The sequence below is a fragment of the Fusarium pseudograminearum genome, chromosome 4 (genome assembly GCF_000303195.2).
Source record: "Fusarium pseudograminearum CS3096 chromosome 4, whole genome shotgun sequence".
Taxonomy (NCBI): Eukaryota; Fungi; Ascomycota; class Sordariomycetes; order Hypocreales; family Nectriaceae; genus Fusarium; species Fusarium pseudograminearum.
This window is the reverse complement of record NC_031954.1, coordinates 7,000,290-7,025,208: the sequence shown is the minus strand read 5'-3', so window position 1 is coordinate 7,025,208 and position 24,919 is coordinate 7,000,290. Positions and strand designations below refer to the sequence as shown.

The 24,919-nt window shown below is 50.0% G+C and overlaps 7 protein-coding genes across 7 annotated transcripts, besides 2 other annotated features; 4 read left to right on the top strand and 3 right to left on the bottom strand.

Moving 5' to 3' along the window:
- Positions 1-1,379: 1,379 nt before the first annotated feature.
- FPSE_09714 (uncharacterized protein) lies at positions 1,380-2,030 on the top strand (the record flags this gene model as incomplete). Its single annotated transcript, XM_009262831.1, has 1 exon — positions 1,380-2,030. The coding sequence occupies one exon, from the start codon at positions 1,380-1,382 to the stop codon at positions 2,028-2,030; it is 651 nt and encodes a 216-aa protein (XP_009261106.1).
- Positions 2,031-2,263: 233 nt separating this feature from the next.
- FPSE_09715 (uncharacterized protein) lies at positions 2,264-3,236 on the top strand (the record flags this gene model as incomplete). Its single annotated transcript, XM_009262832.1, has 3 exons — positions 2,264-2,513; positions 2,562-2,720; positions 2,770-3,236. 3 exons carry the CDS (start codon positions 2,264-2,266, stop codon positions 3,234-3,236), a joined length of 876 nt encoding a protein of 291 aa, XP_009261107.1.
- A 755-nt stretch (positions 3,237-3,991) lies between these two features.
- FPSE_09716 (uncharacterized protein) lies at positions 3,992-7,053 on the bottom strand (the record flags this gene model as incomplete). The annotated part of the gene is made up of 8 exons (XM_009262833.1): positions 3,992-4,298; positions 4,351-4,838; positions 4,891-5,444; positions 5,495-5,776; positions 5,837-6,184; positions 6,235-6,774; positions 6,839-6,883; positions 6,948-7,053. The coding sequence occupies 8 exons, from the start codon at positions 7,051-7,053 to the stop codon at positions 3,992-3,994; spliced, it is 2,670 nt and encodes an 889-aa protein (XP_009261108.1).
- Positions 7,054-7,607: 554 nt separating this feature from the next.
- Positions 7,608-7,638: a microsatellite.
- A 182-nt stretch (positions 7,639-7,820) lies between these two features.
- Positions 7,821-7,857: a microsatellite.
- Positions 7,858-14,006: 6,149 nt separating this feature from the next.
- On the top strand, positions 14,007-14,792 carry FPSE_09717 (uncharacterized protein; the record flags this gene model as incomplete). Its single annotated transcript, XM_009262834.1, has 2 exons — positions 14,007-14,241; positions 14,413-14,792. 2 exons carry the CDS (start codon positions 14,007-14,009, stop codon positions 14,790-14,792), a joined length of 615 nt encoding a protein of 204 aa, XP_009261109.1.
- Positions 14,793-17,533: 2,741 nt separating this feature from the next.
- On the bottom strand, positions 17,534-21,190 carry FPSE_09718 (uncharacterized protein; the record flags this gene model as incomplete). The annotated part of the gene is made up of 5 exons (XM_009262835.1): positions 17,534-18,099; positions 18,601-18,688; positions 18,766-20,906; positions 20,964-21,100; positions 21,171-21,190. The coding sequence occupies 5 exons, from the start codon at positions 21,188-21,190 to the stop codon at positions 17,534-17,536; spliced, it is 2,952 nt and encodes a 983-aa protein (XP_009261110.1).
- Positions 21,191-21,863: 673 nt separating this feature from the next.
- On the top strand, positions 21,864-23,262 carry FPSE_09719 (uncharacterized protein; the record flags this gene model as incomplete). Its single annotated transcript, XM_009262836.1, has 4 exons — positions 21,864-21,928; positions 21,993-22,042; positions 22,107-22,179; positions 22,260-23,262. 4 exons carry the CDS (start codon positions 21,864-21,866, stop codon positions 23,260-23,262), a joined length of 1,191 nt encoding a protein of 396 aa, XP_009261111.1.
- Positions 23,263-23,699: 437 nt separating this feature from the next.
- Positions 23,700-24,844, bottom strand: FPSE_09720 (uncharacterized protein; the record flags this gene model as incomplete). Its single annotated transcript, XM_009262837.1, has 4 exons — positions 23,700-23,895; positions 23,943-24,350; positions 24,401-24,500; positions 24,553-24,844. The coding sequence occupies 4 exons, from the start codon at positions 24,842-24,844 to the stop codon at positions 23,700-23,702; spliced, it is 996 nt and encodes a 331-aa protein (XP_009261112.1).
- Positions 24,845-24,919: the final 75 nt, after the last annotated feature.

The following is a 24,919-nucleotide window of genomic DNA, read 5'->3' as shown; positions in this document are numbered from 1 at the left end:
TGCAGTTCTAGTTGCACCTGCACCTGCCCTGCTAAACTAGAACTTAGTAGTGACGCTTACTGGGGGAGAACCGGGGACCGTCGTATCCACTCGCACCTGCCCTGACACAGAAACTGGGGGAGACCCACTCGATCAGGAAAAGGAAGTCGAGATCCCCGGTTTCGCCCGCGACCAAGACCAAAGATTGCAAGACATTTATAAAAAATACACGATAATACACGGAGAATTGTTACAGATCCAAGGTACCTTTTCGTCTTCCCCGCAATCTCTTCTCCGTCAGCTCCCGGTTAATCACTAAGTAAAAAGCTGCGGCTCAGCAGCACTTCGGGAGACCTCCGTAGTAACTAAGCCTTGGCCAGGTGAATAGAATTCAAAGCCAGAATATCCTGGACAACGAGTTCCAGCCCAGACCAAGACTATTGATCACTTGACAAGAAGAAATCTTAGTCGACGCCGAGACAACAAGGTTAAAAACTGTTCCAGATTGCTTGACTACCCCGCAAAGGAATACGCAATGAATACGCTTCGCTTCGTCTTAGACACCGATCACGCTCTTGGTAGTGGAAGAGCCTCTTTAGCTCCCCGGCTTGGCGGTCTAATGCCGTATCGACTTCACATATTTCCCATCGGTGAACGAGGTGAGGCCCAAAAGATCGAGCTGCATGATTCTAGTTTGTTTGCTTATCTCTGAATCATGGACACGGCATGTACAGCAACAGTGCGTACAATTCCACAAGTTGTAAGCAGAATGATCTGCTGTAGAACAGAGCACAGTGCTTCTTATAAGCTTAAAATTCCCGAAACTCAACTTAAGGTCACGAGAGGGCTGCACGGATTCCTGTTGACAGCTATCTAGCTTGCTGAAGGTCAAGACATCTCCATAATGTTGCTCAACTTCCGATGATGCGGTAAACTTCGGAATCAATTGCGGCCTGAGTGACGATATAGCTCCAACAGTTGCATCGATGATGCGTCTCGTCATGACCGCTTCTCCACCAATGAATTGTTCCTAGCTTCGGTACATGTCGACAGGGATCTAGCAGTCACTACTATCCTCTTGTCTATCTACTCTGCTAACTCGACAGTAAGTAATTGCCAGCGAAGATTACAATATAATTAAAATGAAAGGCTTGCGTAAGCAATCAGTAGGTAGGACTCATGAGATGGGTCTTCTTACCTTGATGTCTTTCTTACAAGGGAAATAGATTACATAAGGTTCATGATGCAAGCTGCAGCACGATCGATTGCATCAACCGAGCTGACATCATTCGTCAAATGAATCCAAACCCCCATAGCTACCTATCTCAACACTATAGGGCCTCAAATCAACTAAACTCAACACCAACACTTGCCATACCCATCATATCTACACCGTAAACATGGCTCTCCCTCCTAAATTCGCCGGGCAAAAGCTCCAATTCGCCCACCCTCCCGCCTCAGACTCAGGCGTCGCCCACACAACTCACACCCTCGAGTTCTACCTCGACTACTGCTGTCCCTTCTCCGCCAAGATCTTCCGCACCCTCCGTTCCGACGTGATCCCCGCCATCAAGGCCAACGAGCACTGGGCCTCGAGCCTCACCTTCATCTTCCGCCAGCAGGTCCAGCCATGGCACCCTTCGTCAACCCTGATGCACGAGGCCGGCCTGGCAGTCCTGCGTCTCGCACCCGAGCGCTTCTGGGACTTTAGTGCAGCGCTGTTCGACGAGCAAAAGGCCTTTTTTGACGTATCCGTCGTCAACGAGACCCGTAACGATACTTATCGTCGTCTGGCAAAGATTGCGGCAAAAACGGGCGTTGATGAGAATAAAGTGTACGAGCTGCTTGTGATTCCTGACAAGGCTGGGGATGATGGTGCGTTGAATGCGGGGAATCAGGTTACCAACGACCTCAAGGTTATCACAAAGATGAACCGTCTGGTTGGTGTGCATGTTACGCCTACTGCTGTGTTTGACGGCGTGGTTCAGGATGTTAGCTCTGGCTGGAACAAGGACCAGTGGGTTGAGTGGTTGCAAAAGAACGTTGTTTGACCGCCATTGGAGGGTAATAGACGTACAAGCTATAAGCTCTAATAGTAAAGAGCCGTACATCCAACGCAATTGAAGCTGTCACCAAACTGTCCGTGTTAGTAACTTACATAGTGATAATGTCTCTTAGAGCCCTGTGTGAAATCAACACCTTCCCCCACCAAGTTAGAATGGACTCATTTTTGACGACATGCTCATGAGCCTCTCACAAGGACAACACTCACACATCAATCACAATGCTTCAACCAAGAATGATAATACCACGGCTACGGCCAACCCAATTGGCTTCACTCACCCGCCAAGCGACACCCATACAATCCTCAGCCCTTCCTCGAAGTTTCCGCCGCTCACTTCAGAAATCTCTACAGCAAGCTCAATTGCGATGCTACGCAGCGAAACCCACAGCTGCTCCCACAAAGTCTACCAAGATTGAAGATGAACTCAAGAGACAGGCCAGAGCTGTAGCCAAGGGGGGCAAGGAATTTGGTGCGTGTTTTTTCTCTGCTTGTTACAGCATGTGCTAACTCCTGCTAGAACTACCAGAGAAACTCATCATATACCATGGCGGTACAGGTCGTATCACATTCATGGCCATGCTCAAAATCACAACACTCTTCCTCGGCGCATTCTTCTGCTTCATTGTAGCACCGAGCTATGTCAAGGCTGAAAAGCCCGAGTGGGTTACCGCAAGCAGTACGTCCACCTCTCTCTCACTATCACATCCAGTGGTTAACAACATCAGTCGTTCTCTGCGGCATCGTCCCCATCTTCTTCGTTGCGTACATAACCTCCCCCTTCGTGACACACATCCACATCCACATCCCGCCATACGCCCGGACTTCGCGCGCCCTTCTGGAACGCTTCGTCAAGGCACTCCCACCGTCCACGCCTCTAACCCTGACAACCATGAGCGCCATCTCCAAGCCTCGCTACAGCAGCATTCAGGCCGGCGACCTGAGCCCTGTGCGACGCCGCCTCGGCCTCATCAACTACGTGCGTGACACCAAGGAGGAGAACGCTAAGCGCAGCTGGTATATGTTCCGTGCCGTTGGCAAGTTCTACATCCAGGACAAGAAGCCGCAGGCGAGGGTGCGGTACCAGAAGAAGACGGACAAGGTTGATGGTTGGATCTGGGACTCTATCAAGGAGCGTGTTGACAATAGGGCCCTCAAGGCTGCGTCACCCTACAAAGGGGATCCCACTGTTTGAGCTAGTCGCTGGGTAACGACATACTTGGCTTGTATCAGACAGCCAGGGGGGATTCATAACCCTTGACACCACCGTATGTGAACCCCGACATAGATGGAAACTTGAAACATACATGGCGTGTCACAGCTCCATGACCTTTCAGATGACCATGGTTAAAGACATATCACCAATAGGGAAAAGTAAACGATAAAGCTTGCAAACAAAGCGCCATACACACGCAACAATAGTATTCCTGTGTTGCAATCGATAAATATATCTAAAATCCTTACTCCGTTCCGTTTTCCTGTGTTCCCAATGCTCCGTCCGAAGCGTTCCAAGTCGTCAATCACGTAGACAAATATTGGTACATGGGGTCCTGCCTGTCCTACCAAAACGCACCTCGTGAACTTCGTCCCGTGTACTACTTCCGGGTCCGAGTATCCAAAGCCTCCGTCATAGCTCGTTATATGCCCTTATTGATCCATCCAGCCAATGTATCCAACCGGGTTTTGTACAATATACAAGCCCCTTGCCTTTTGCGGGGCCTCCAAATTATGTCGATATCGACACAAAATTTCCAAGAATCTTCATATCAACAAGTGTTGTGGGACTTGAGAGCCTCGTTTGTTCGGCCAGAAAATCCACAAGTGACGCAGCACTTGTGGGCAGTTCTGGCACAGAACTCTTGCCGGATTCGCGGCTTGCCTAATAAGAACCAGCCTCAAGAGTATGCAGCCTCAGCAGGTGATAGCTCCCTCGGCAATAGCCTTTTTCTATCAGTGTCTCTTCATCACTGCCACACCGTCGTAGTCCCAGCCTCGCTTCAATCCACCCTCGTAAACACTTGCAACCGATTCTTGCCACATGGCTGGCGTGACAAAGTTGGGCACGGGAGCAGCTGTGTATTGAGGTGGAGACAGTTGATGCGATCCAGTTGGCATTGTTGCTTGGACAGCCTGGATGTCCTGGATAGTGGGAACTTCCGTTGCACCTGAGGACGACGCGTTAAGAGGGCTCGTGTGAGGTGGGGTAGTGCTGGATTGTGTATGGGAGGCAGGCGTACCAAATGTGGTGTTCCATTGTCTGTTCACAAAGTTAGCAGCGCGTAAGGAATACAAGAAATCATGCAACTTACTCAAATAGTCGAGATGGATTCCATCCTGGCTGATCCGCCATTGATAGGCTCTGGGGCATACCGGGACCTTGTGTTCCTTGCGACATCATGACGAGCGACTGTACAGCTGGGGAGTCACTTTTGCTGTCCATCGGGCCGGCTGATATGGGAGGTGTGATGGGGTGGTTGATATAACTGACATGTTGGGCACCGTGTGTATCCAAGTGCTGGTCTATGGAGCCTGTCCGGTGAATGACTGGCCTGAAAGGCTCGGAACCACGAGGGGGGCTGGAATGGGTAGATGGGTGAGGGCTGCCGTAGGGAAAGCTTGGCTTCAAGACAAACGGTTTTCGAACATCTGCTGAAAACGCCTCTCGGAGCGCGTTGATCTGCTTTTCCAACTCGGGCATCGACCAGGACTCCATCACCTTTTCCAGGACCCGCATATGCCTCGTAAAGTATTCGCGAGCATCACTGTTGAACTCGGGATCGGGTGAAACAATGGCAACCTATCAGACGGGGGTCAGTACAAGCTCGGGGCATACAGGTCGGAAGACGTACCAGGTGAATAACAATGCAGGAGAGGCCAGCATAGAGAGAAAAGCTGAAGCCTCGCTGCATACACTGAAGTCCCGTAAGTCCAAAAGTGTTGAGTGTTGCCTCCTGCACACGGCACAGGGCTTTGGAAGAGCTGTAGCAAATCATCATGTGGCGCTTCCATTGGCCGTCGTTGGAATTGGGGTCAAGGAACGACAGGATAGGTCGATGGAAGAGAATCTGAGCCAGGTAGAAGTACCCGTGCATGTTTCCGATAAAGTGTGAAGGGATCCATGGAGGTGACCCATCCTGTGGGAAGGAAATAGCCAGGTCCGGGGGAAGCTCTGCCAGCCAGGTGTTGAAGCTTTGTCCCAGCTGCTGGAACTCAGGGTCGACACCCCAATCTTTTCGTCTTCGGAGTCTCGTATACACTTTGCTCATCGCAGATACCGTTCGCACAACCTGGGAGAAGTAGCTGAAGTTGCGCGATGTGTGATATTCTGATTCTTCGCATCCGGGAACTGGCCGCGAAGCTGTGAAATCAACAGTGTTAAGTTTGACGGCGTGGTCATGTCGGCCTTAAAATATTAGTTGACAATACAATATTGGCTAGCTCAATTTCACTCACCTTGAGGAGCGCCAACCATAACCTCACACACAAAGATCGTCTGCCAAATGCGCTTTCGGAGCTGGCACTCAGCAGGTGTAAATTCACAAGCAATGCCTGCTTGGTGGTCTTCGTGGTGTTCATCCAAACCCAGATCTTTGCCCATTTGAACACATTGTACAACAGTCATCCAAGAGCGATAGTAGTAACCTCGCTTAGGAGCAGCTTCGCGAGCCTTGAGAATCATAAGCAAGGCTTGAAGAGTGCTCAATCGAGGAACATCCATGAAAGAATCGGCGTGTCCTGGAATTGGTCAGTTTTTAACATTCATACTAACCACGTACAGTTTCAGACAGTACTCACGGGAAGCAAGGGCAAGCCATTGTTGACCTTCGGTCGGTTCCTCAGCCAGTCGTCCTCCCATGGCAAAAATCGCTTCCAGAATCAATGGAGAAATCGCTTCTCGGTCCGTATTCCATTGTTGATAGAAAACAGTCTTGCAAAGTACGGGCACGTAGGGGTGAACATGCGTAAAGTAAAGATCGAAATAGCTCAGTGCTGTTTCGTCATCTGGCATCAGCTCAGGTGGAATACGAATCTTGTGACCAGGCGCAGGCATCATCGGAGGAAGAGCACCCGGGAAATCATCCGCTTCTTCAACAGCTGGTTGCTCTTCATGTCTGAAAGATGCTTTGTTCCTAAGATATGGAGCTACACAAATATTAGCAAACGCAGGCTATGGGTAACCTGTGAAGTCCTACCTGTGCCGGTTTCGTTGACCTTGAGCGTTCCCAGAAGGTCCGCGAGATCGTGATGTTGATAGTCACCAGGGGAAGAATATGCTTCGGGAGAAGGTTGCTGTTGAGCACCGGGAGGTGGTGGCGGCTGGTGCATGGGAGGAGTGGGAAACACATTCTGGCCTGCATACTGGTGGTCCATCATGGAACCGGGAGGTGCAACAGCGCCGTAGTGCATCCCCGGCTGCTGAGACGTGTCGTACGAAACATGCTGATATGAGGCGTTCGCATCGGGGTAAACCTGTTGAGGCTGCGTGCCATACATAGCAGCTGGCGAAAGTTTGGCGCCTGGGTTCATAACTTGATGCTGCATAGGCATTTGTTGATATTGTTCGGAGCCCATGGGCGAAGTTTCATAAGTCGTCGAGTCGTTGGCTCCATCGAAACCGTTGGGTCGTACACAGTGAAGCTTGAGACGTATGCAAGCCGAGCAAGGCCAGGTATTTGTTGTTGCGGCATCACATTTAATTTTCCGTCTTCGGCAGCCTTCACAAGCTCTCATAACTATGCCATGTTTTAGCATTCAATTGCGACACAAGTTCGATCTACACTTGCAGGGAAAACATACCTTTCAACCGCTTGTGGCGGTTGTGCTCATCAACGAACACATAGTCTACACCGATATGTTAGCTACTGCTGGGCATCGCTTGTACAAGTCGCAGTGAATAATGACGTACTCTTTTGAGTCTCGCGCTGCGTATATTGCTGCGGCGCAAACGAAAAGGAATTCATTTGGGATTGTTGAGGTAGAATTGGTCGAACAGAAGGGTCTTCGTTGGACATGATACGGTATAGTATAGTGGAGTTGAGGTTTTGCGCCTCTACGAGCGTCGAATCGTGACGATTGCAGCGGTCAACATGAAATCGTGGGTACAAACGAGCCAACAGAGATCAGTCGTAGTGATACAAAGTCGAGCAGGTGGTGAGTAGAGTAGAGTGGAGGTAATCGGGATTGAAGTTGTCGCGCAAGACGAGGAGAATCGCGGGGTGGAGGGAGGCTCGTCGTGACGGCAGGTGACAAAAGCAACGACAGATGGGACGATGAGCGACAATGGGCTGCCCGGGTGGTGCGACGTGTATATGCGGATGAAAAGATCGTGCAGGTAGAAGCGTAGGGAGGCGAACGAGAGAAAAATAGACAGCAGTGACAAAGATATGTACGAAAGCTAGACCAGCTAAAAAGACGTATTATCGAATTGGCTGGGGCGTGTCGGGGTAGGGCACTGTAAGTACTCTTGAGTTGAAGCTTGGGTCGAGTAGAGTACGGATAGAGGAGTTTAGAGTGAACCACAGAGCCGGGTGTTTGGGGCCACTAGGAGCGGCCTTGAGTTTTGACTTTGTCTTGTTTTGTCTTGTCTTGTCTTGTCTGGCTGGCTCTCACAGGGCAGGGCGGCAGCAAGCGTAGCGCACTGGACATGGGCATGAACATGGGCAAGGGTGTGTAATGATCAAGTGCTGTAGGTGCTGGGGGACGTGACCCTAGACAAGGCTTGGTCTTTAAGTTAGAGGGGAGAGGATAGTCTAGTCTAGGTGCCCTGAACCTGATCTGTGATGGGATGGGATAGGATGGTATGGTGTGGTATGGGAACGTCTTGCCAGCACTTGATTTGGGCTTGCTCAGGCTGCCTGACCGTCAGTCCCTCCTCACTTCACTAGACTAGTGACGAGCAGTTGGTGGAGAGTTTCGGGTTGGCGTTCTTTGGATCACAGCAGGGCCACGAGCAGGGCTTAACTAACAGGCAGGATAGGACAGGGGCGGGAGAGGTCAAGCTAGCCCAGGACAGGTCCAGGGGGATGGAGATGGGAGATGCAGGTAAGGAAAAGCGGCGGCGTGGTAGCGCGGAAGTGGATTGTGGATTGTGGGATAAAGGCCCAGAACCAGTATCCGTAAGGAGACTGGGGCGAATCTTCTTTCGACCAGATCAGAACTAGAAGATACTCGAGAAAGTATCTGGAGTCGAGAGTCAAAGTCGCCGCTTGAAGTCCCCAACGTAGTGCGGACTATGGGCACCGGCCCGAGTGAACGGCGTGTTACAGCGAAATATAGAACGGGAGATGATGTGGGTTCTCTGCACTTCGGGGTCCTTTGGCAACAATGCAATAGAGGAAAGCTGAGGCCAGATGCTCAGTGCACAAGCCCGTAATAAGTAGGCGCTCTGTTATAGTGATGGGACGGGCTTTAGCTGTCACTTGGTATTGATAGCCCAGCATTAAGAAAGAGGCCGAGGCTCCTCTTGCGGGATTAGCGGACTTTGATGATTCAATGCATAGGTAGGTCAAGTAAGTTCGTGGGTAAGCAGCGTAGATAGAGGAGTCGATGACATTCGAGAAGGCCGAAAACGAAATGACGGATGGAGCTTTCAACTGGCGGCCAAGGCGGCAGCGAAAAAGTTGACAGGTGCAAAATGTTCCGAGCGATCCAATGATGACAATTGTTAACTGTCGCTGGCTCAGTCAGCAGAAGCCAGGCACAAAGCAAAAACCAAAATCTATGTAATTCCCGACAGGAGATTCGCGTGCGTATCCAATGGAGACGAAGATGTCGAGGAGCTTGGATGAAACGTATGCCGAGACTTGACCCAACAAGGAGGTGTCTGGCTGTGACAACCAGGCGCAGTCACAGTCACAGTCGCAGACGCAGGCGCAGACGCAGATGCGGACTGCAAAGCTGGCAGATTGGAGACATGCTTCCCCTCAGAACCTCATCATGTACATACAAAACTGATCGTGCTCGGCCAAGGACTTTGAACGCCTGGGAGGTTGCAGGAGGGGGGGAGGGGGGTCATCCCGTCTCAAGGATGTGGATGTGGATGTGTGACAGGCATTCCATGGGATGGACATGAACAACCAGGCCAGGCTCAAGTTTAGACCAGGGCCCAGTTGACTGCGACAGTGCTTCGAGATCTCTCGCACTGCGTTATTGGCGTCGATGATGATTGAAGCTTGAGAGGAATGCCGATGGTGTGCTGCTGTAGGTGCTGGTTTGATTAACGAAGATGATGGTGTTCGGCTCTTGTGCAACCTCCTCCACTCCTTCCCTTTTTAGTTTCCTTCCTGTTCTGGTTCCTAACAAGCACAAGCAACTGCCTCGCTTCTTCCCCTCCGTTCTTGCCAGTTACCGTTCCGTCACGCACATGCCATGCCGCAGGGCTAGTTGCAGCATGCACATCACCTATTGGAGAAGGAAGTAACTTGACACTTAGGGCTGAAAAGGCTTTTTTTTTACTCTTGCAAGATTACCAGCTTCCCAAATCGACACTGTCCACGATGCCGTACAGTACGGGTGCGGCAGGTATCCGTATTAATCGCCCGCCCGCACCCACGGGAAACTCTCTTCATCGACCCGCAGCCTTACCTACGGAGTATGGTAAAACGGATCTATAATCGATGCAGACAGAACAGACACTTGCGGGCGTCGAGACGACTCATCCACCACACTACAGTACAGTATACACGCTACACCATTGACGCACGATACGGAACAATAGAAATGTATCAGAGGTGCAGTGCAGACTGTGCAGTACAGCTCTAGCGCCATGAATGTCAAGATTTCTGCCTTCTCGTTTAGACTCCTAGCTTAGCGTGCCAGGTGTCGCCCCTCGGCTCTGGAGGACGGTTGTTGAGATTCTCGAGCATTGTATATCTTGATTGGCAGACTTGGATATACTCGAGTCACTATTTTTGATGAATTTCTACAAACAGGGTAGATATGTTGCCAGCCAAGAAAAGATTGACGGTCGACCGTTGTTGATCACCATGGTCCACCATACTCGAAATAGCATGTGTACAGGTCATGCAATGCTACTTGGGTACGGATACTTCAACTACAGGACCTAACTATTAATTTAGATCGAATACCTTGACCGTTTTCGTTTGACTAGACTCTCGGATAGTTAATATCTGTCTCAAAAAGTAAGTCTATTCACCACACTGCAATTTAAACATGGCGGAAGGAAAGCGCTTCGCTAGTACATTTGATACCCAAAGACGCACTATAAACATCCATACAAGTATGATCGCCATAATGAAACCGCCTCGAAAGCCCCCCTGGTACGTCAGCTATTGGTACAGAGTAATTACCAGACATAACCTATTGAAAGGACGACAGTGGCTGTCTTAGCGGCATCCCCGTCAATAGAAAAAAAATTAAGCTTCTATGGCAAGGACTGCCTCGGCTCAAGTGGTTTTGTCCCAAGTTTGGCCAGGTTTTTGAATGGGCGTTTGTTCATCCACCGAAACTTCCCTCTTACATAAACCTCCCGATTCTATTCATGGCAACAAATGTTCATAACCAAGTAGATAATATTTACCCCGTGGTTTCGAGCGAGGATAATGCACATCATATCACATACAACAACCAACTACCGACGTCGAAGATCCCGAGTCAGACAGAATACTTCACGTCACCAATGTGTATTGAATCGACCCTCGCATCCCCTCGTTGCTTACATGTTATTGACTAGGGGGCTCTTGGACCCCTGAGCTTGTCTGCTTGCGTGCACTGTTGTCATGTTCTCTGGGCTAGGTAGGATACGTACAGTATCGCATACATACGCCCAGCTGCCTTCTATCTTGGGCCTACGTTTGTTCTGGATCTGCATTGATTGATAGGGTCCTGATCCAGTTACCGACACCGCGGCCAACTAGCGCCCTTGTAACTTAGATATGAATTTCCTTGACCCATACACATAATAGACGAATGCTAAACGACTCCTGTGCCAATATCTGCAATTGTCCAATTCGGGGAACTCCAAACCTGTAACGTGCTGTACCTTGTTTCTGAATTCCATGTACATACACAAACAGCATGTATGATGTGTGACTATTTTGCTCGGTTGCACATTATGGTGGGCTAGTTCGTCGCATCTATTACCCAACCTCGTCAAGCAAGCCCAAAGATGATTTAGCTCTTCCGTTGTAGAACGCCTTGGTAAAGAATCTTGCCACCACGCCAGAATGACGACTCATGTCTCTACATATGAGAATATCCAGTAATTCAGGGTATTGCTTTTCATTTCAAGTGGTCGCATGAGGATCGCCCGTGCAGGACGATGGCGTCGGCTGCAGCTATGCCACGCGGACGTGCCCGTTAGATTCGGGGGCCAAATTGCTGTGGTTCGTGAAGAAGCAACGAACTACACAGTTGGTTTGTAACAAACTTGCATGAACATTTGACAGTGTCTCGGAGATGAAGAGTATGCAGTGCTACAAGTGCAAGACGCTCTTTTTGGTCGATCCAGGCGTGACACATCATATCCAGTTACACGGGGGAAGTCTTGCTTCTTCTTGTCTGACAGATACGACTGCACTGACAGTGGAGCAGGACACGATAGCATCAACCAAGGTTATTGAGACTCGTAAACTGCCCGTATTTTGACAAGATCTAGCCAATAGACTACAGTGCATATTTAGATTAAAATAATAGACCCTCGGACCCATCTTACCGTTCAACCCGTACCCAGAGAGTAGAGATCTATTCCTCAAGTGGACAAGAACTTGGTTCCCTAGCGCCATTGTTGACGATCGGCTGGAGAAACAGGACAACTCAATGACGGTCAACAGATCAGACCCATGTTATGGCCTCCTTGTCCTTGGCCCTATTTCGCTTTTAGTGCTCCTGCATGAGAGACACGAGACTGATTCGCCTATGGCGTCGCTTGCATTGAAGGTGCGACTGCAAGCAACGATAAATTGCTTCATATCACATGCGTAGGTTGTTTCTGCTGTACCACTCACTGCACGCCCTCGCGTTAAAAGATCAGGGACTTGCTAGTGGAGTTGGGGTTTGTGCCGAGGCACAGATTCCCCGATGGATCCCAACTCAAAACTCCTACTCCGTACAGAATTAGAGAATGAATGTCCTTGCTCGTAAATGTCGACGGGGATCCCCGTCCCTCACTGTGAATTGCTTTTTGCTGTGTTTCCAACTACAAGGCACGGTCCGATGACTGATGGCTTAGTAGTCGGGAAAATTACTAAAAGTCCCTCTCCATACTGTCGTTGTTTCAGTGTTTCCCCAAGCACAACATTCCTCTTGTTCTTAGTCTCGCTATGCTTCATGTCCCATGTCATCCATCGGCGTCCTCCGCTTGAAACCTCAGCCCTCCAAGTGGGCAATCAAAACCGCGCGTCAAGGCATATGGCTCTCCCAGTTCCTTATTGGCGGACCATTGCTGCTTGCAATTCCTTCAGTCTTTTCTTTTATCAAGGGCTCAGACGTGAGCCTTGAGCCCCCCCCAACACTCGCTCTGCAATAACCCATGCTAACTAACCCCAGGGTAAATCGTTGCCCCATTATCGTTGCATTACAACTGAGTCGGCTATAGTGCAGTGGGCAACGATCCTCAGTTGTTAGTAATAGTTGTGTAAAAATACCTTGGCTGTGCGGGCGTTGGTTTGTCTATTCCAGCCTTGGATCTTTAATGCTTCCCCTATGGCTCTGCCCGCCCACTTCGAATCGGGCCGCGGAGGTACCTGTAGCACTTTGGCACATTCGCACATAGGCCACGATCAGCGCGAATGATTCAAGATACATGATGAATGTACATTCACAGCTGCACTACGTAGTAGTTCGCAAAACCGTGGGAGCGGGAACGGGTCCTGCATAATCCTCCCGGTCTGGCCTGGCTGGCACTGCTGGACAAACAGTCAGTCGATGAGGCTACCCTATTAGAGAAACCACCTCCGACATTTCGACATAGATCGCGCGCCACGATCCTCTGGTGCGTGCGATCAGAGCTACTATGTACGCCATTTGGCCCGTTGCCCAATCGCAACCGAGGCAGCGCTTCTGAGCGTCTTCCAAGCGCGTTCCTTGCAAGGATGGTCATCCCGGATAACATCCCACGGACGTTCCAGAAACACTCGGCCGGCATTCCGTCTCCCATCTCCATGCCATGGTCTGCCATGACTACATCTAGGGGTTCGCCAGATTGCTGAAGACACCCTCCATGCCACCCCTAATTGGGACCTGTCAGAACCTGTCCGTGCTGGCCGTGCCCACGAGAACTTTTTAGAGTAGTGGGGACAAGACATTATTAGGAGACTATGGAAATTGCAAGCGTACTATTATTGTTTCTCACCGCCAGCATTGTTTGCCAGTGAGAACAACCAAGTTTGGACGCGCTGTACAGAGAGTGGTTGGGATGCTGGTACATAGCGGTAAGCAATATACAATTCCGACACATCTTACCCCCCGCGCCTAAGAATCCTTGCTTGTTGAATTATACGCACCTATTGCGTGCCATAGAAATATCCAAATTTTATCTAAAAAGATCCAATGAAAAGGAAATACGGTACCTGAACATCTGCCGGACGTTGATCATCAGCAAATCTTTAACTTAGTAATACAAAAAATGGGTTCGAGATAGCCCGAAGTTGATAGTGCTGCGCCTCACACGAGGTTTGATGTGGCGTAGCGCCACTGCTTTGATGTAATACCCCTCCCCCTCCTTCAACTTCAACTCCTTCCCCATACAACGACAACCTGGTTCATTAACGACGAAACCAAGGCCAGAACCAGCCTCCAAATTAGCATACGCATAACAGCAATTGCAGCTGTCATCAATCTCCACCATCTCGTCTCCTGAATCTGTTCCGTTTACCGGCCCCTGATTGTTATTATTATTGTTCCTGTTCCTTGCCACATCACTTCGCCTCGATAGCCTCAAAGCCTTGGCCACCTGACATCCCTGCATATCTCACTTTTGAGCTCGCACAACCATCGCAAATTCACAATGGCTACCTTGGATAATGCGAATCCTACAATCCTGAGTGCTTCGCAGTTGCCGACCCGGCAAAAGAAGGCTGAGCCACGTCGTGGTCCTGAGTCGAAATACGACGATATCATCTTCGCAAAGCCATCCTATCTGTCAGGTCCTTTTAACGGCCCGACTTCTGCAGCATGGCCTCAATTGAACGACCAACACGATGAATTTTCATCTGAAGCCATTGATGAGCAAGAGATTTATGGTATGTGCCCCCAAACCCACCTGAGTCATTTGTTTGGTAGATTCGCCACATCCACATCTTGCTGCCCAGTGAACCTAAGGCTCAAGTTCCACGAATATCCTCATGTCATTTAGACGACCTTACTCTTGTTTTTTGCGTTTTTTATAAACATACGATACTAACATTAGGCAGATCTAATCTCAACAATCTCGGATCCTGAGCACCCGGTTTCACTGGGCCAGCTGTCAGTGATCAACCTCTCTGATATCCACATCACTCCTTCTCCCGCCTTTGGTGTTCCTGACCCAAACACAATCGTGCAGGTGGTTGTGGAGATCACACCAACCATCACCCATTGCTCATTGGCCACTGTCATCGGACTTGGAGTTCGAGTTAGACTCGAGCAAGCACTGCCGCCCAACTACCGCGTGGACGTGACCTGCAAGGAGAACAGTCATAACCAAGATGATCAAGTGAACAAGCAGTTGGGCGACAAGGAGCGAGTTGCTGCTGCTTTGGAAAACGATACCCTGAAGGGAGTTCTGGACAAGATGCTGGAAACATGCGCCTAGTCATGGCCTACCATTGTCGACCCTCGCTCTTTTAGAAGCTTCCAAAATCGCATGGATAATGCTTGCTGATCTTCGTTGCCCACTATCAACGTGTCATTGCTAATTTGATTATCAAAACGCGACATCGTTTTCGTACCGAGGCCGGCTGGCAAACGCGAAAATACTACCCTCCCTCCTGCCCTCTCATCGATGTCTTGAATCTCGGTATTCGAGACAGGGCATTCATTAGTCTTGTACAGACTGAACCGTTGAACTGGTAATAAACATACAACTGGGGAAAATACCGACTCATGATTGGAGAGAGGAACAAGGCCCCTCATTCATCTAAATAAGGTTCAAGCTACTACCGCGAACATATCACGCTGCTCAAAATGGGGATTCTAAGACGTGAACAATTACACCGCAACCATGTGGACATTTCGTTGTATCAGACCAGACTATCGAACGCTGGACTCCTTAGCGGGAGTCGCGCAATGTCATCCAACCCCAGAGTCGGTACTGCTGCGGCCACACAGGCTAGATTTTAGCGCAATTGTTGGAGAATACATACAGAATCACATATATTCAGTCTCACGGATTCCTTCAACATCATTTATGAGTCTCTCTTGTCCTCATCTTATCATGCATAAAGAACGACGTCGACCAGATGCAACGATTAGCTTTCCGTTTTGGGAGCCATCCTCGTACCACACAAAGTTGCGCCCTATGTTACGCGTGCCAAAGTCCCCCACTTTCGCCGTAAGTTCAACGTCCTGGAAGGAGTCTGGGCCCCCATGACTATTCTTGCTGGCCTCGACCTCCTTGACAGGTGCGGAATCTACCGCCGCGAAACGTCATGCTTGACTTGTCGGCCCTTTTTCGAAGCCAAGGGACAAGGGCTTTTGTAGCGCACTATCAAGAGCCGTCTCGTCGCGTGCCTTCTACGCACGAGGTCGACTACCGTGATGTATGTCCTGCCAAGACAAGTAGTTCCCGTTTGGCAGGTCGAAAGAGCTGGGGATTTAAACTATTTGATCATATCATAGTCCGTATTGCCTCGGACAAGCCCCGGTGGGTTGTGTGCAAATGCGCTACACTTGCATTGGCAACAAACCCTCGTGGTCGACAGTCACGCCCCCAGCTCCAGGAGTTCTAGCATCCTGAACATATACATGTCGTTCATTGTCCAGGAATTTTCCCCTGCCTCCCCCGTGCACTTGGCCTGCGGTGTTGTGGACGCCGGGACAAAAGCTTACATGCCCCTTCGACACTCTCAAATGATATGTTTGGGGGAAAACAACCTTGCCTTGCGGCTGTGGACGATCCCCCGATCTTACAACTCCCGCAGGAAGACCCCCGGTTGCTAAAGAGGCACAGGATTGGTTCGCCATTCAACTTGCAAGACTGGCAGGCATGCATGCCTGAGTGCCGATCAGCAAGTAAACATGATCGGATGCATTTGTCCACACTCCGCAAAATATGTATCCGTACACCAAGACACACTTGGCTGTAACTTATCCTGCATCTCTTGCTTTCTCGTGACAGCACAGGGGCCACCAGTGTCTTGGTAAAATTTACCCATGGCCAATGGGGAGCTTCGCCAGTGACTGAGTGCATCCTTCGTCGCTTCTCGTCAGCACTTAAGACTAACGTTCCACCTTCAGGCGTGGACTTGCTTTTTATTATCCTTCACTGTGAGGTAAATGTACCTGGCAGACGGGTAGATGGAGCCGCTCAGAGCCATTGTTGTTTCCGGTGCTCCTAGCAAACCTTACATTCTATCCTGTTCATTAACCCTGTCAAAATGCTTATCAACTGCTTCGTCATTGACTTTTCCACGAGGTTGATGTCGTGGTCCCTGGAAATTGGCAAGGTTTCTTGGGAAAAGACCCATCAAAGATCATCGGTTCATCGTCCCGTCGAAACTTCCACGAGGCAATGGGGCAACTCTGATTCTTCTCTTACACTACATAGTGGGCAGCAGAAAAGTTGAGTTCTTGGATCTTAGGATACAAAATTAAACAGCTTAAAGAGTGTAGTCTAAGTTGTGTAAGCTGGCCTACTAATTTCGTCTCTCATGCCCCCCAACTGCCAATTTTTCTGATACCCTGAGGACTGCGGACAGACATACTGCACTGCTTGGTTCATCTCTCAACGGTGACGCTAGTCCTAATACCATAAAGTTACACTTAGCCTCTTAACCTGTTGCATAGGCTGTCGTGTACATACCCATGACGCTACAACCTGCACGGCAAAGTCGAGAGGATAAAATCCCCTAGCATCATCACCGTCGCAAACCTACCAATGAACAAGGTACACTTTTATTGTCGGTGACAAGGTTAGCTAGAGCTAGTCATAACTGAACTAATACTCGCTCGACGACAGGCTGTGAGACTCGTCCGAAATGAGAGAAAGGTGTCGAAACAAGAGGTCAAAGGGCATCAAATATTTGGCCTTGATTTCTGATTATCATTTCCTTGTTTATGCTGGTCTATCTGAAACCTTTCCGGTCGTTTTGATATTAGCCTCTTCAACGGATGTTTTTGCAATACGCCACCACCAATCTTTCAACTTTCATCCTTGTAGCAAAACACACGTTGTCCAAGCCCTAGTCTATGACTATATATTTTCTATGGCAAAAGATCCCGACCTTTTGGGGTTAAGCTACAACAAGGTCCTTGAAGGAGCCTGCCCACGCAACCCTTGTTTCACAGGATGAACCCCTGCCTCACGAATTAAACCATCTGGACTTTTTCAGTGCTCTAGATCTCCCCCAGCATTCCGCTTTCCATTAGGCTCTGGTAGAATTCGGGCTCGAGGAACGTCTTGACGCTAACGTCTTCGCTGAGACCCTTGCGCTTTCGCGTCTTGAGGACGAAGTCGCGAGCGGTGGCTTGTGCGGTGGCAGGCTGGAGGGGGCGGATGATCTGCTCGCGATCGAGAGGATCACCAGGCACGATACTCCAGCTGTCAAACACGAGACTCACCATGGAGCTACCCTGAGTCTTGATTCGCAGATCTGTCTCAAAACCGAAACTATCAATGACTGGTAGCAATCCGTTGACGCGATATAGCGGCGTGCCGGCAACAGGACCATCCGACAGAACATGGCCGCGACGACGTGAAAGCACGTTGTAAACCTCCATGTATGACTCTTCAGGTCCTGTCACAGAGACTGAATAGACAGGCTCCATAAGGCGAGGCGATGCCATGAGGAAGGAAGAATAGCATGCTCGGCGAGATGTGGGGATGATCTGGCCACCTCCGCGGAAGATGGCCTCGTTGGCCAGAAGCACGTCTGTAACCTTGAACTTTGTGTTTCGTATCGCTATTGTCTCATGTTAGTATTCGTTCTGTATCGATAGCCATTGTGTGTGTATCTTGATCATCTGGGGCAGGGGTCCAGCAGCGTTGTTATCTTCCGCTACGAGGGAAAAGATCGCCGGTGATTATTATCCGTTTGTTCCTGATGGCGGTCAAGCGGCTCTTGCCGTTGCACAGTGTCATTCAGAATCAAGCGACCAACATAGCGGAGATGGGTGGCACCATCAACACCCTGCGAACGCCATCGTCTGGAGACGCCAAGTCTTTTGCCAGCCGTGCAATATGTCAGCAAGCAGGCAAGACATGGCGAATGTCAGATGTGGAGAGTTCGAAACTCCACAAGAAATCGCCCCTGACACTGTCGTGATCCACAGCCAGTATAACTAGCTGATAACGAAACGATCACAATATCCACTCTTCAGTTGGGAAGTGCGGGTATACTGTCGTTACAACGTAACGTCTAGAACGAAGATCAAACTGCAGAGTAGAAGAAATATGGACTCACGTTCTTCACACAAGGGTCCCTCGCGGGTTGCCCAGCTGAATCCTTGTCGAATAGATTCCCTAACTGCGTTGAGGGTTTTCTTGTCAACCTTTAATATGGTTAGCCGAGGTCATGATGAGTTGCCGGTGCGGGAAATATACGGCATGCTATATCCAGGAAACTTACTTCAGTGGGGAGGGTATCATCTTGGAGAATGTTGGGTCCTGTTTCTTCAGGCCCGAACGCCCAGATACTGCGGGCAGCCAGCTTGTCCCAGCCGTGCTTCTCTTCGAAGAACTTGGCTGTCTTTCGAATGGGATCGCGGATGTTTACTGCTCCGCTCTCGATATCATTTGAGATGCCCTTTTCTAGTTGTTCAGCAACCATGGTGATCTTGTTCTTCTTGTTCGGTGTAATGGCATAGCACTTTGTCGCTGATGTCTCGACAACAGTCTCGCAGAACCGTGTGACGGGATCAGAAACCTTGATATCCATATCGGCATATAGACGACGCAAGTCGTGCAACACACAGTCCATATACAGCTCTCCAGTTCCGAGGACGACGTGTTCACCCGACTCCTCGACCTTGGTCTTGATAAGTGGGTAGGATTTTTGGATCCTCCTGAGACCGTCAAGCATCTTGGGAAGTTCTGAAGGGTTGATGGGTTCAGCAGCAACCTTGAGGACCGATTCTGTGAAATGTGTGATGGGCTTGAAGATGTAGGCGTCCTCGTCGTCTTCAAGTTTAGGAGGGAGGATGGTGGCTGACTTGACGATGGAGTTATCAACACCACTTAGCAGTACGAGGTTACCGGCTGGGACACCGTCTGTAGGGATGTTGTATCTTGTCTCGCCGATAAAAACTTCTGCAATATTCGCCATAGCCATATCTTCCTCGTCATCCAGAGAATAGCCTTCGCCAAGAACACGAACTTGCATACCCGGTCGAACTGTTCCACTTAGCACACGGCCAAAAGAATGGAAGCTCTTGGCGTCTGCTGTGTTGAAGAGCTTTGTGATATGCACGACCAATGGTCCATCCTGATCGCAAGTCTTCATTGAGGCAGCGACCTTGGTGTCCAAGGGACCGGTATAGTATCTCTCCAACAACCTCTCGGCAGTCTCGATGGGCGATGGGATGTGCTTGACAATCATATCCACGAAGCCGGTTGAAGGTCCAAAGAACTGCTCGCAGACTAGCTTCAGCAGCACCTTAGCATCGGCCTTGTACTGGGAAGGCTTGAGTTCAATGCCCAGTGAAGCCAAAACCGGCTTCAACTCCTCGGGACTGTCGCTGATGGAGTGCGTGAAGAGTTTGTAGATGGGTTCAAGGATGAAGTGAACGAATGAACGTGATGAACGCTCATCAATGGGCTTTCGCGAGAAATTTCGCTTCTTGGGGTTATAGTAAATGTCGCCCCATAATCGCTTTGCGAACTCGTCGACGTTGATATCCCCAAAGGTATCTGTGTACATCTTGGCGAAGCTTGGTAGCGTAAAACACCAGCCCATATCCGTGCAGGCAAAGAGGACGTTGCCCTTTTCGGGGCTTATTCGCTTTGAAGCAGCCTTGGTAGGTGCTGTGTTTGTGATGATAGTGTTGACCTCCTCAACAACGTGCTTGAGCTTGAAGTATGCGTCCTTGGGGGGTAGCTTCAGCTCGAGAATGAGGCGATCCATCTTGTTGATGATGAGGGTCAGGGGGATGTCCTCGAGAACAGCATGCTTGATGATCTGCTCTGTGTTGATCTGAACTCCTTCGACAACGTCCACCACCAAACAGACACCATCGACTAATCGGAAGGAGGCAGCGACTTCATCGACAAAGTTGACATGTCCAGGGGTATCGATCAGGTTGACAAGATGCGACTTGCCCTTGGTGCTGGGTAGCACCAGACTCATTGGCGCAGCCTTGATAGATAGTCCTCTCTCCCTTTCCAGAATGTGGATATCTGTATATCTCAATTGTTCGTCGCGGTGCTTGCCTACTCTTCGTTCCAATCGGTCTGTGATGTCGTGTGTCTCGAGAACCAACATGTCCATAAAGGCCGTCTTTCCGTGATGCAAATGTCCTGCCAATGCCACATTTCTTGTCTGTTCGGGAAAGTTCATCAAGTCTGTCATGAACTCGCGGTCGAAAAAGACGGGTGGAAGATCGGCTTCCTCGATGTTGAACTTCTTCTGCTCGACAGGCGCGATGATGGGCTGGGTCAGCGGTTGAGCGTCCTCCTCTTCCACACGGGTTTCGACATCGGCACCGTACACCTGCTCGGCGGTTGGGTAGTACTGTTTGTCTTCGTGAAGTATAATGGCGTTTGATGGTCCATCTGTAGGGCGCAAGAGTTAGTGTATGTTCACGGATGAAAGCTTTCATAGGTTCTCACCGTCGAGCTGCATGAGCTCCTGGCCCGTCACGCTAGGGGCCTCATCTGGCTCATCATCATAGACGTAGTCGCCAGCCTCAACGCCAACCTCGGAGCCCTCCTCTGACTCGACCTCTTCACCAATGAAGTTACCGAACCTGTGGCGATAAGTCAGCGCGCCGTCAACATGTCAAGCTCAAAACGCGACTGAAGGAACAAGATACGTACTCGTCGTAGAGATCATCCATCTTTACCGATTATTGATTAATGCGCAAGTATGTCGTAGTGAATTGCGCAAATGATTGGCGACGAAGGAATGAATGTATATGCAGCCTTGAATCGTCGTCAATCTTGTCACCTCTAACTAAAACTCACTTTGGCTCGCCTGGCGTTGCGCGCACCTAGCTCTGTCGCCAACTTTTTCGATATCACGTGCCTTCTACTTGCCTTGTATCTTAAAAAGTTAGGTACCTCTTACGGAGGCGGGAGGCAGGTACAGGTGGGGCCGGGATTCGACCAGGGACCTTCCCATCCATCATGCCCATGCCCGACCGACAGCGGCACCTGCAGCGTATTCGCAACAGCCGTGCCCCTCCAGGCCTTCCAAGGCCCTCCCGAATTCGAGAATTGCAACCACACAGAGATACGGGTAAGAGGGGCATTAATTCCTTTCTTACCCTCATTGTCCAATGTTAGCCTTGGAACTTAATCCATCTCGAGGTAAGCTCAAACTCGCTTGCAGATTTGACAACTAAGGGTGCAGCTTCCCTTCCATTCTCTCAACAAATTTGCCGCCGGTTTCCGCTCCACCCGCGTACTACTAAAGTCTAGCTTAGCTCCTTTATATCAATCTATAAACTGGAAGCTCCCATCTGACGATCTTTTTGTTCTTGTAAACTTCATCAATCATCAACCGTCAAAATGGCCAACCTTCCCCCCGTCTACATCGTCTCTACCGCCCGTACCCCCATCGGCTCTTTCCTTGGGTAAGCACTGCTTTCAATTGGGACAATTGTTGTCGTATTTTTACATTGACTAACATGAACATAGCTCTCTGTCAAGCCAGACCGCTGTTCAACTGGGTTCAGTCGCCATCAAGGGTATGAACAAACCACACCGCGAGAGACGAGGAGAAGCGACCAATATGCTAATTACCTTATACAGGAGCCGTCGAGCGTGCCGGTATTAAGCCTGAGGATGTCGACGAGGTTTTCTTTGGCAATGTTCTCTCCGCTGGGTAGGTTTTCTCTCTACCCCGCCATCATGATCTCGAACGCTCGAGACAACATTAGTTCTTTACTGACTCGAATCTTCCAGTGTTGGTCAAGGCCCTGCCCGCCAGTGTGCCCTTGGCGCTGGTCTCCCTCAAACCGTCATCGCCACAACCGTGAACAAGGTCTGCGCTTCTTCGCTCAAGGCCATCATCCTTGGTGCCCAGAACATCATGCTCGGTACCTCCGATATCGTTGTTGCTGGTGGAACCGAATCCATGTCCAACACTCCTCACTACCTCCCCAACCTCCGAAACGGTGCCAAGTATGGCGACCAGACCCTCGTCGACGGTGTCCTCAAGGACGGTCTGACCGACTCCTTCAAGAAGGACCACATGGGTATCTCTGCTGAGCTCTGTGTCGATGACCACGAGCTCACACGTGAGGCTCAGGACGAGTACGCCATCAACTCTTACAAGAAGGCTCAGGCTGCTACTGAGGCTGGTCTCTTCACTGAGATTGTCCCTGTCGAGATCCCTGGTGGCCGTGGCAAGCCTGCCATCAAGGTCGAGCGTGACGACGAGGTCAAGAACCTGAACGTTGACAAGCTCAAGGCCATGCGCCCTGCTTTCAAGCCTGACGGTACCGTCACTGCTCCCAACGCTGCCCCCATCAACGATGGTGCCGCCGCTGTTGTCCTCGTTTCTGAGGCCAAGCTCAAGGAGCTCAACCTTAAGCCCGTTGCCAAGATTCTTGGTTGGGGTGATGCTGAGCGTGAGCCTGAGCGTTTCACTATCGCTCCTGCTCTGGCTATTCCCAAGGCTATCAAGCACGCCGGCTTGACTGCCGAGCAGGTTGAGTACTACGAGATCAACGAGGCCTTCTCTGCCGTTGCCCTCGCCAACATGAAGATCCTCGGCCTTAACCCTGACCAGGTTAACGTCTACGGTGGTTCCGTTGCCATTGGCCACCCTCTCGGCTGCTCTGGTGCTCGTATTGTCACCACCCTTACCTCCGTGCTTAAGGAGAGAAAGGCCAAGATCGGTGCCGTTGGTATCTGCAACGGTGGCGGTGGTGCTTCCGCTATGGTCATTGAGAACCTGCAATAAAAGGGGCGATGGATTGATAATTGATGATTTTGGATGACATACATATGAACGGGCATGCAATGCAATGAATTGCAAAAGTTAGGTCGACTGCTACCTCTGGCGTATTTCGACGCGGCTTATGATTTCTTGCTTCAAGATATACCACTTGCATAGCCGTTAGAGTAGATAAATATTTTAATCAAGAACAAGAGATCAAGTCATCTCTGTATTTGAACACATTTATACTGAGTCTAAATCATAATCAAGTGCAACATGTCATAACACTGCGATGAGACTGTAGTTCCACAAGCTTCACTAGAGACTGCATTCAAGCTCTCAGGCAACAGAGAGGTTGCTCTCTACTTCTTATGGCCACTGATTAATCAAAACATTTTACCAGTCCGTATCCTCGTAATTTAACGTTATATCTCTGTTCTAATTCTCTTATTTGCCTTTGATCAATTGGGTCTCCAAGCCTTGACATTTCCATCTTCACCAGCTGTGTACACAACATGCTCTTCATCAAAGAAACAAAACGATCGCACAAGCTCATCACCATGAGCACCAGGCAAACCAACACTGTTTTCCCGATCCAGAGCCCACCCCTCGCCATTGGGATTCTTGGCAAGGAAGACGAGCTCAAATGCTTGCTTACTATGCGTTGTTAGCACTGATACATATATCCGCGATGTTTTACTTACTCTTGAGCTCCCGCACCGAGAACAGCGCCGCTGCCGTCCATCTTGGGCGTGATGTCGGCGACGTACTGGCATCCAAGGACAGACCTCATATCACCAAAGTCCTGTACGGCATCTCCGTTTGCACGCTCCTCGCTCACGTCGTAAAGAGCACAGCGCTCATCGTGTGTGAGAGCTGCGACTTCTGTTGCTGATAGCCATGCGGCGCGGTGGATGGAAGAGTCGACATTGCAGGTCTGCACAGTAAGGTCGTCCTCATCAGCGATGCGGGTGTCGTAGACGTTTACCAGGCCGTCAGTTGAGCCGGAGAGGAGAAGTGCTGGGTTGGAGGGGTTGAAGGAAAGGTCTGTTACGTCGTCGCTGTGGACTTCTTGGTAGTGTGCTTTGGAGGTCGGGGTAGATCGGACGTCCCTGTGAGTGTTTAGATGAAGTTCGTTTCTGTGAGGGAGGAAAAGATATACCAGAGATGAATAGATGCTGCATGGTTCTGGAGTTCTGTTCCTACTGCGATGGTCTGTGTATCTAGACTACAAGCCATGGAAAAGATGGGTGCTTGACTCGCTGTAAAATGCATCAGTAAGTATCCTAAAGAAGTCATGAGGCCGAAACTCACCTTGGAATTGCACAACGTTGGAACCTTGTCTCAAATCCCACACTGCAACAGTCCCATTCTCACCAGCCGTACAGACAAGCGCAGCATTGCTGTCAAACACACGCAACGTCGTCAGGTTACCGTGCTGAGTTGGAAGACGGCGCTGAGGACCAGCTGAGAGACGGGCTGGGTCGAGAACAGAGAGGAACTGGTCTGATGAGATGGTTGCAAGACCTGCAGAGGTTCTTTGAATGTCGAGGACGTATACATCTCTGCCGAGAGAGAGGCCGTCGGCGCAGGTGAGTGAGTACATGGTGATGCCTGTGAAGAGTGTTAGTGAGGTTGAGTGAATGTTTTGTGCGTGAGAATGTTGAAGGGTCTCGTCACT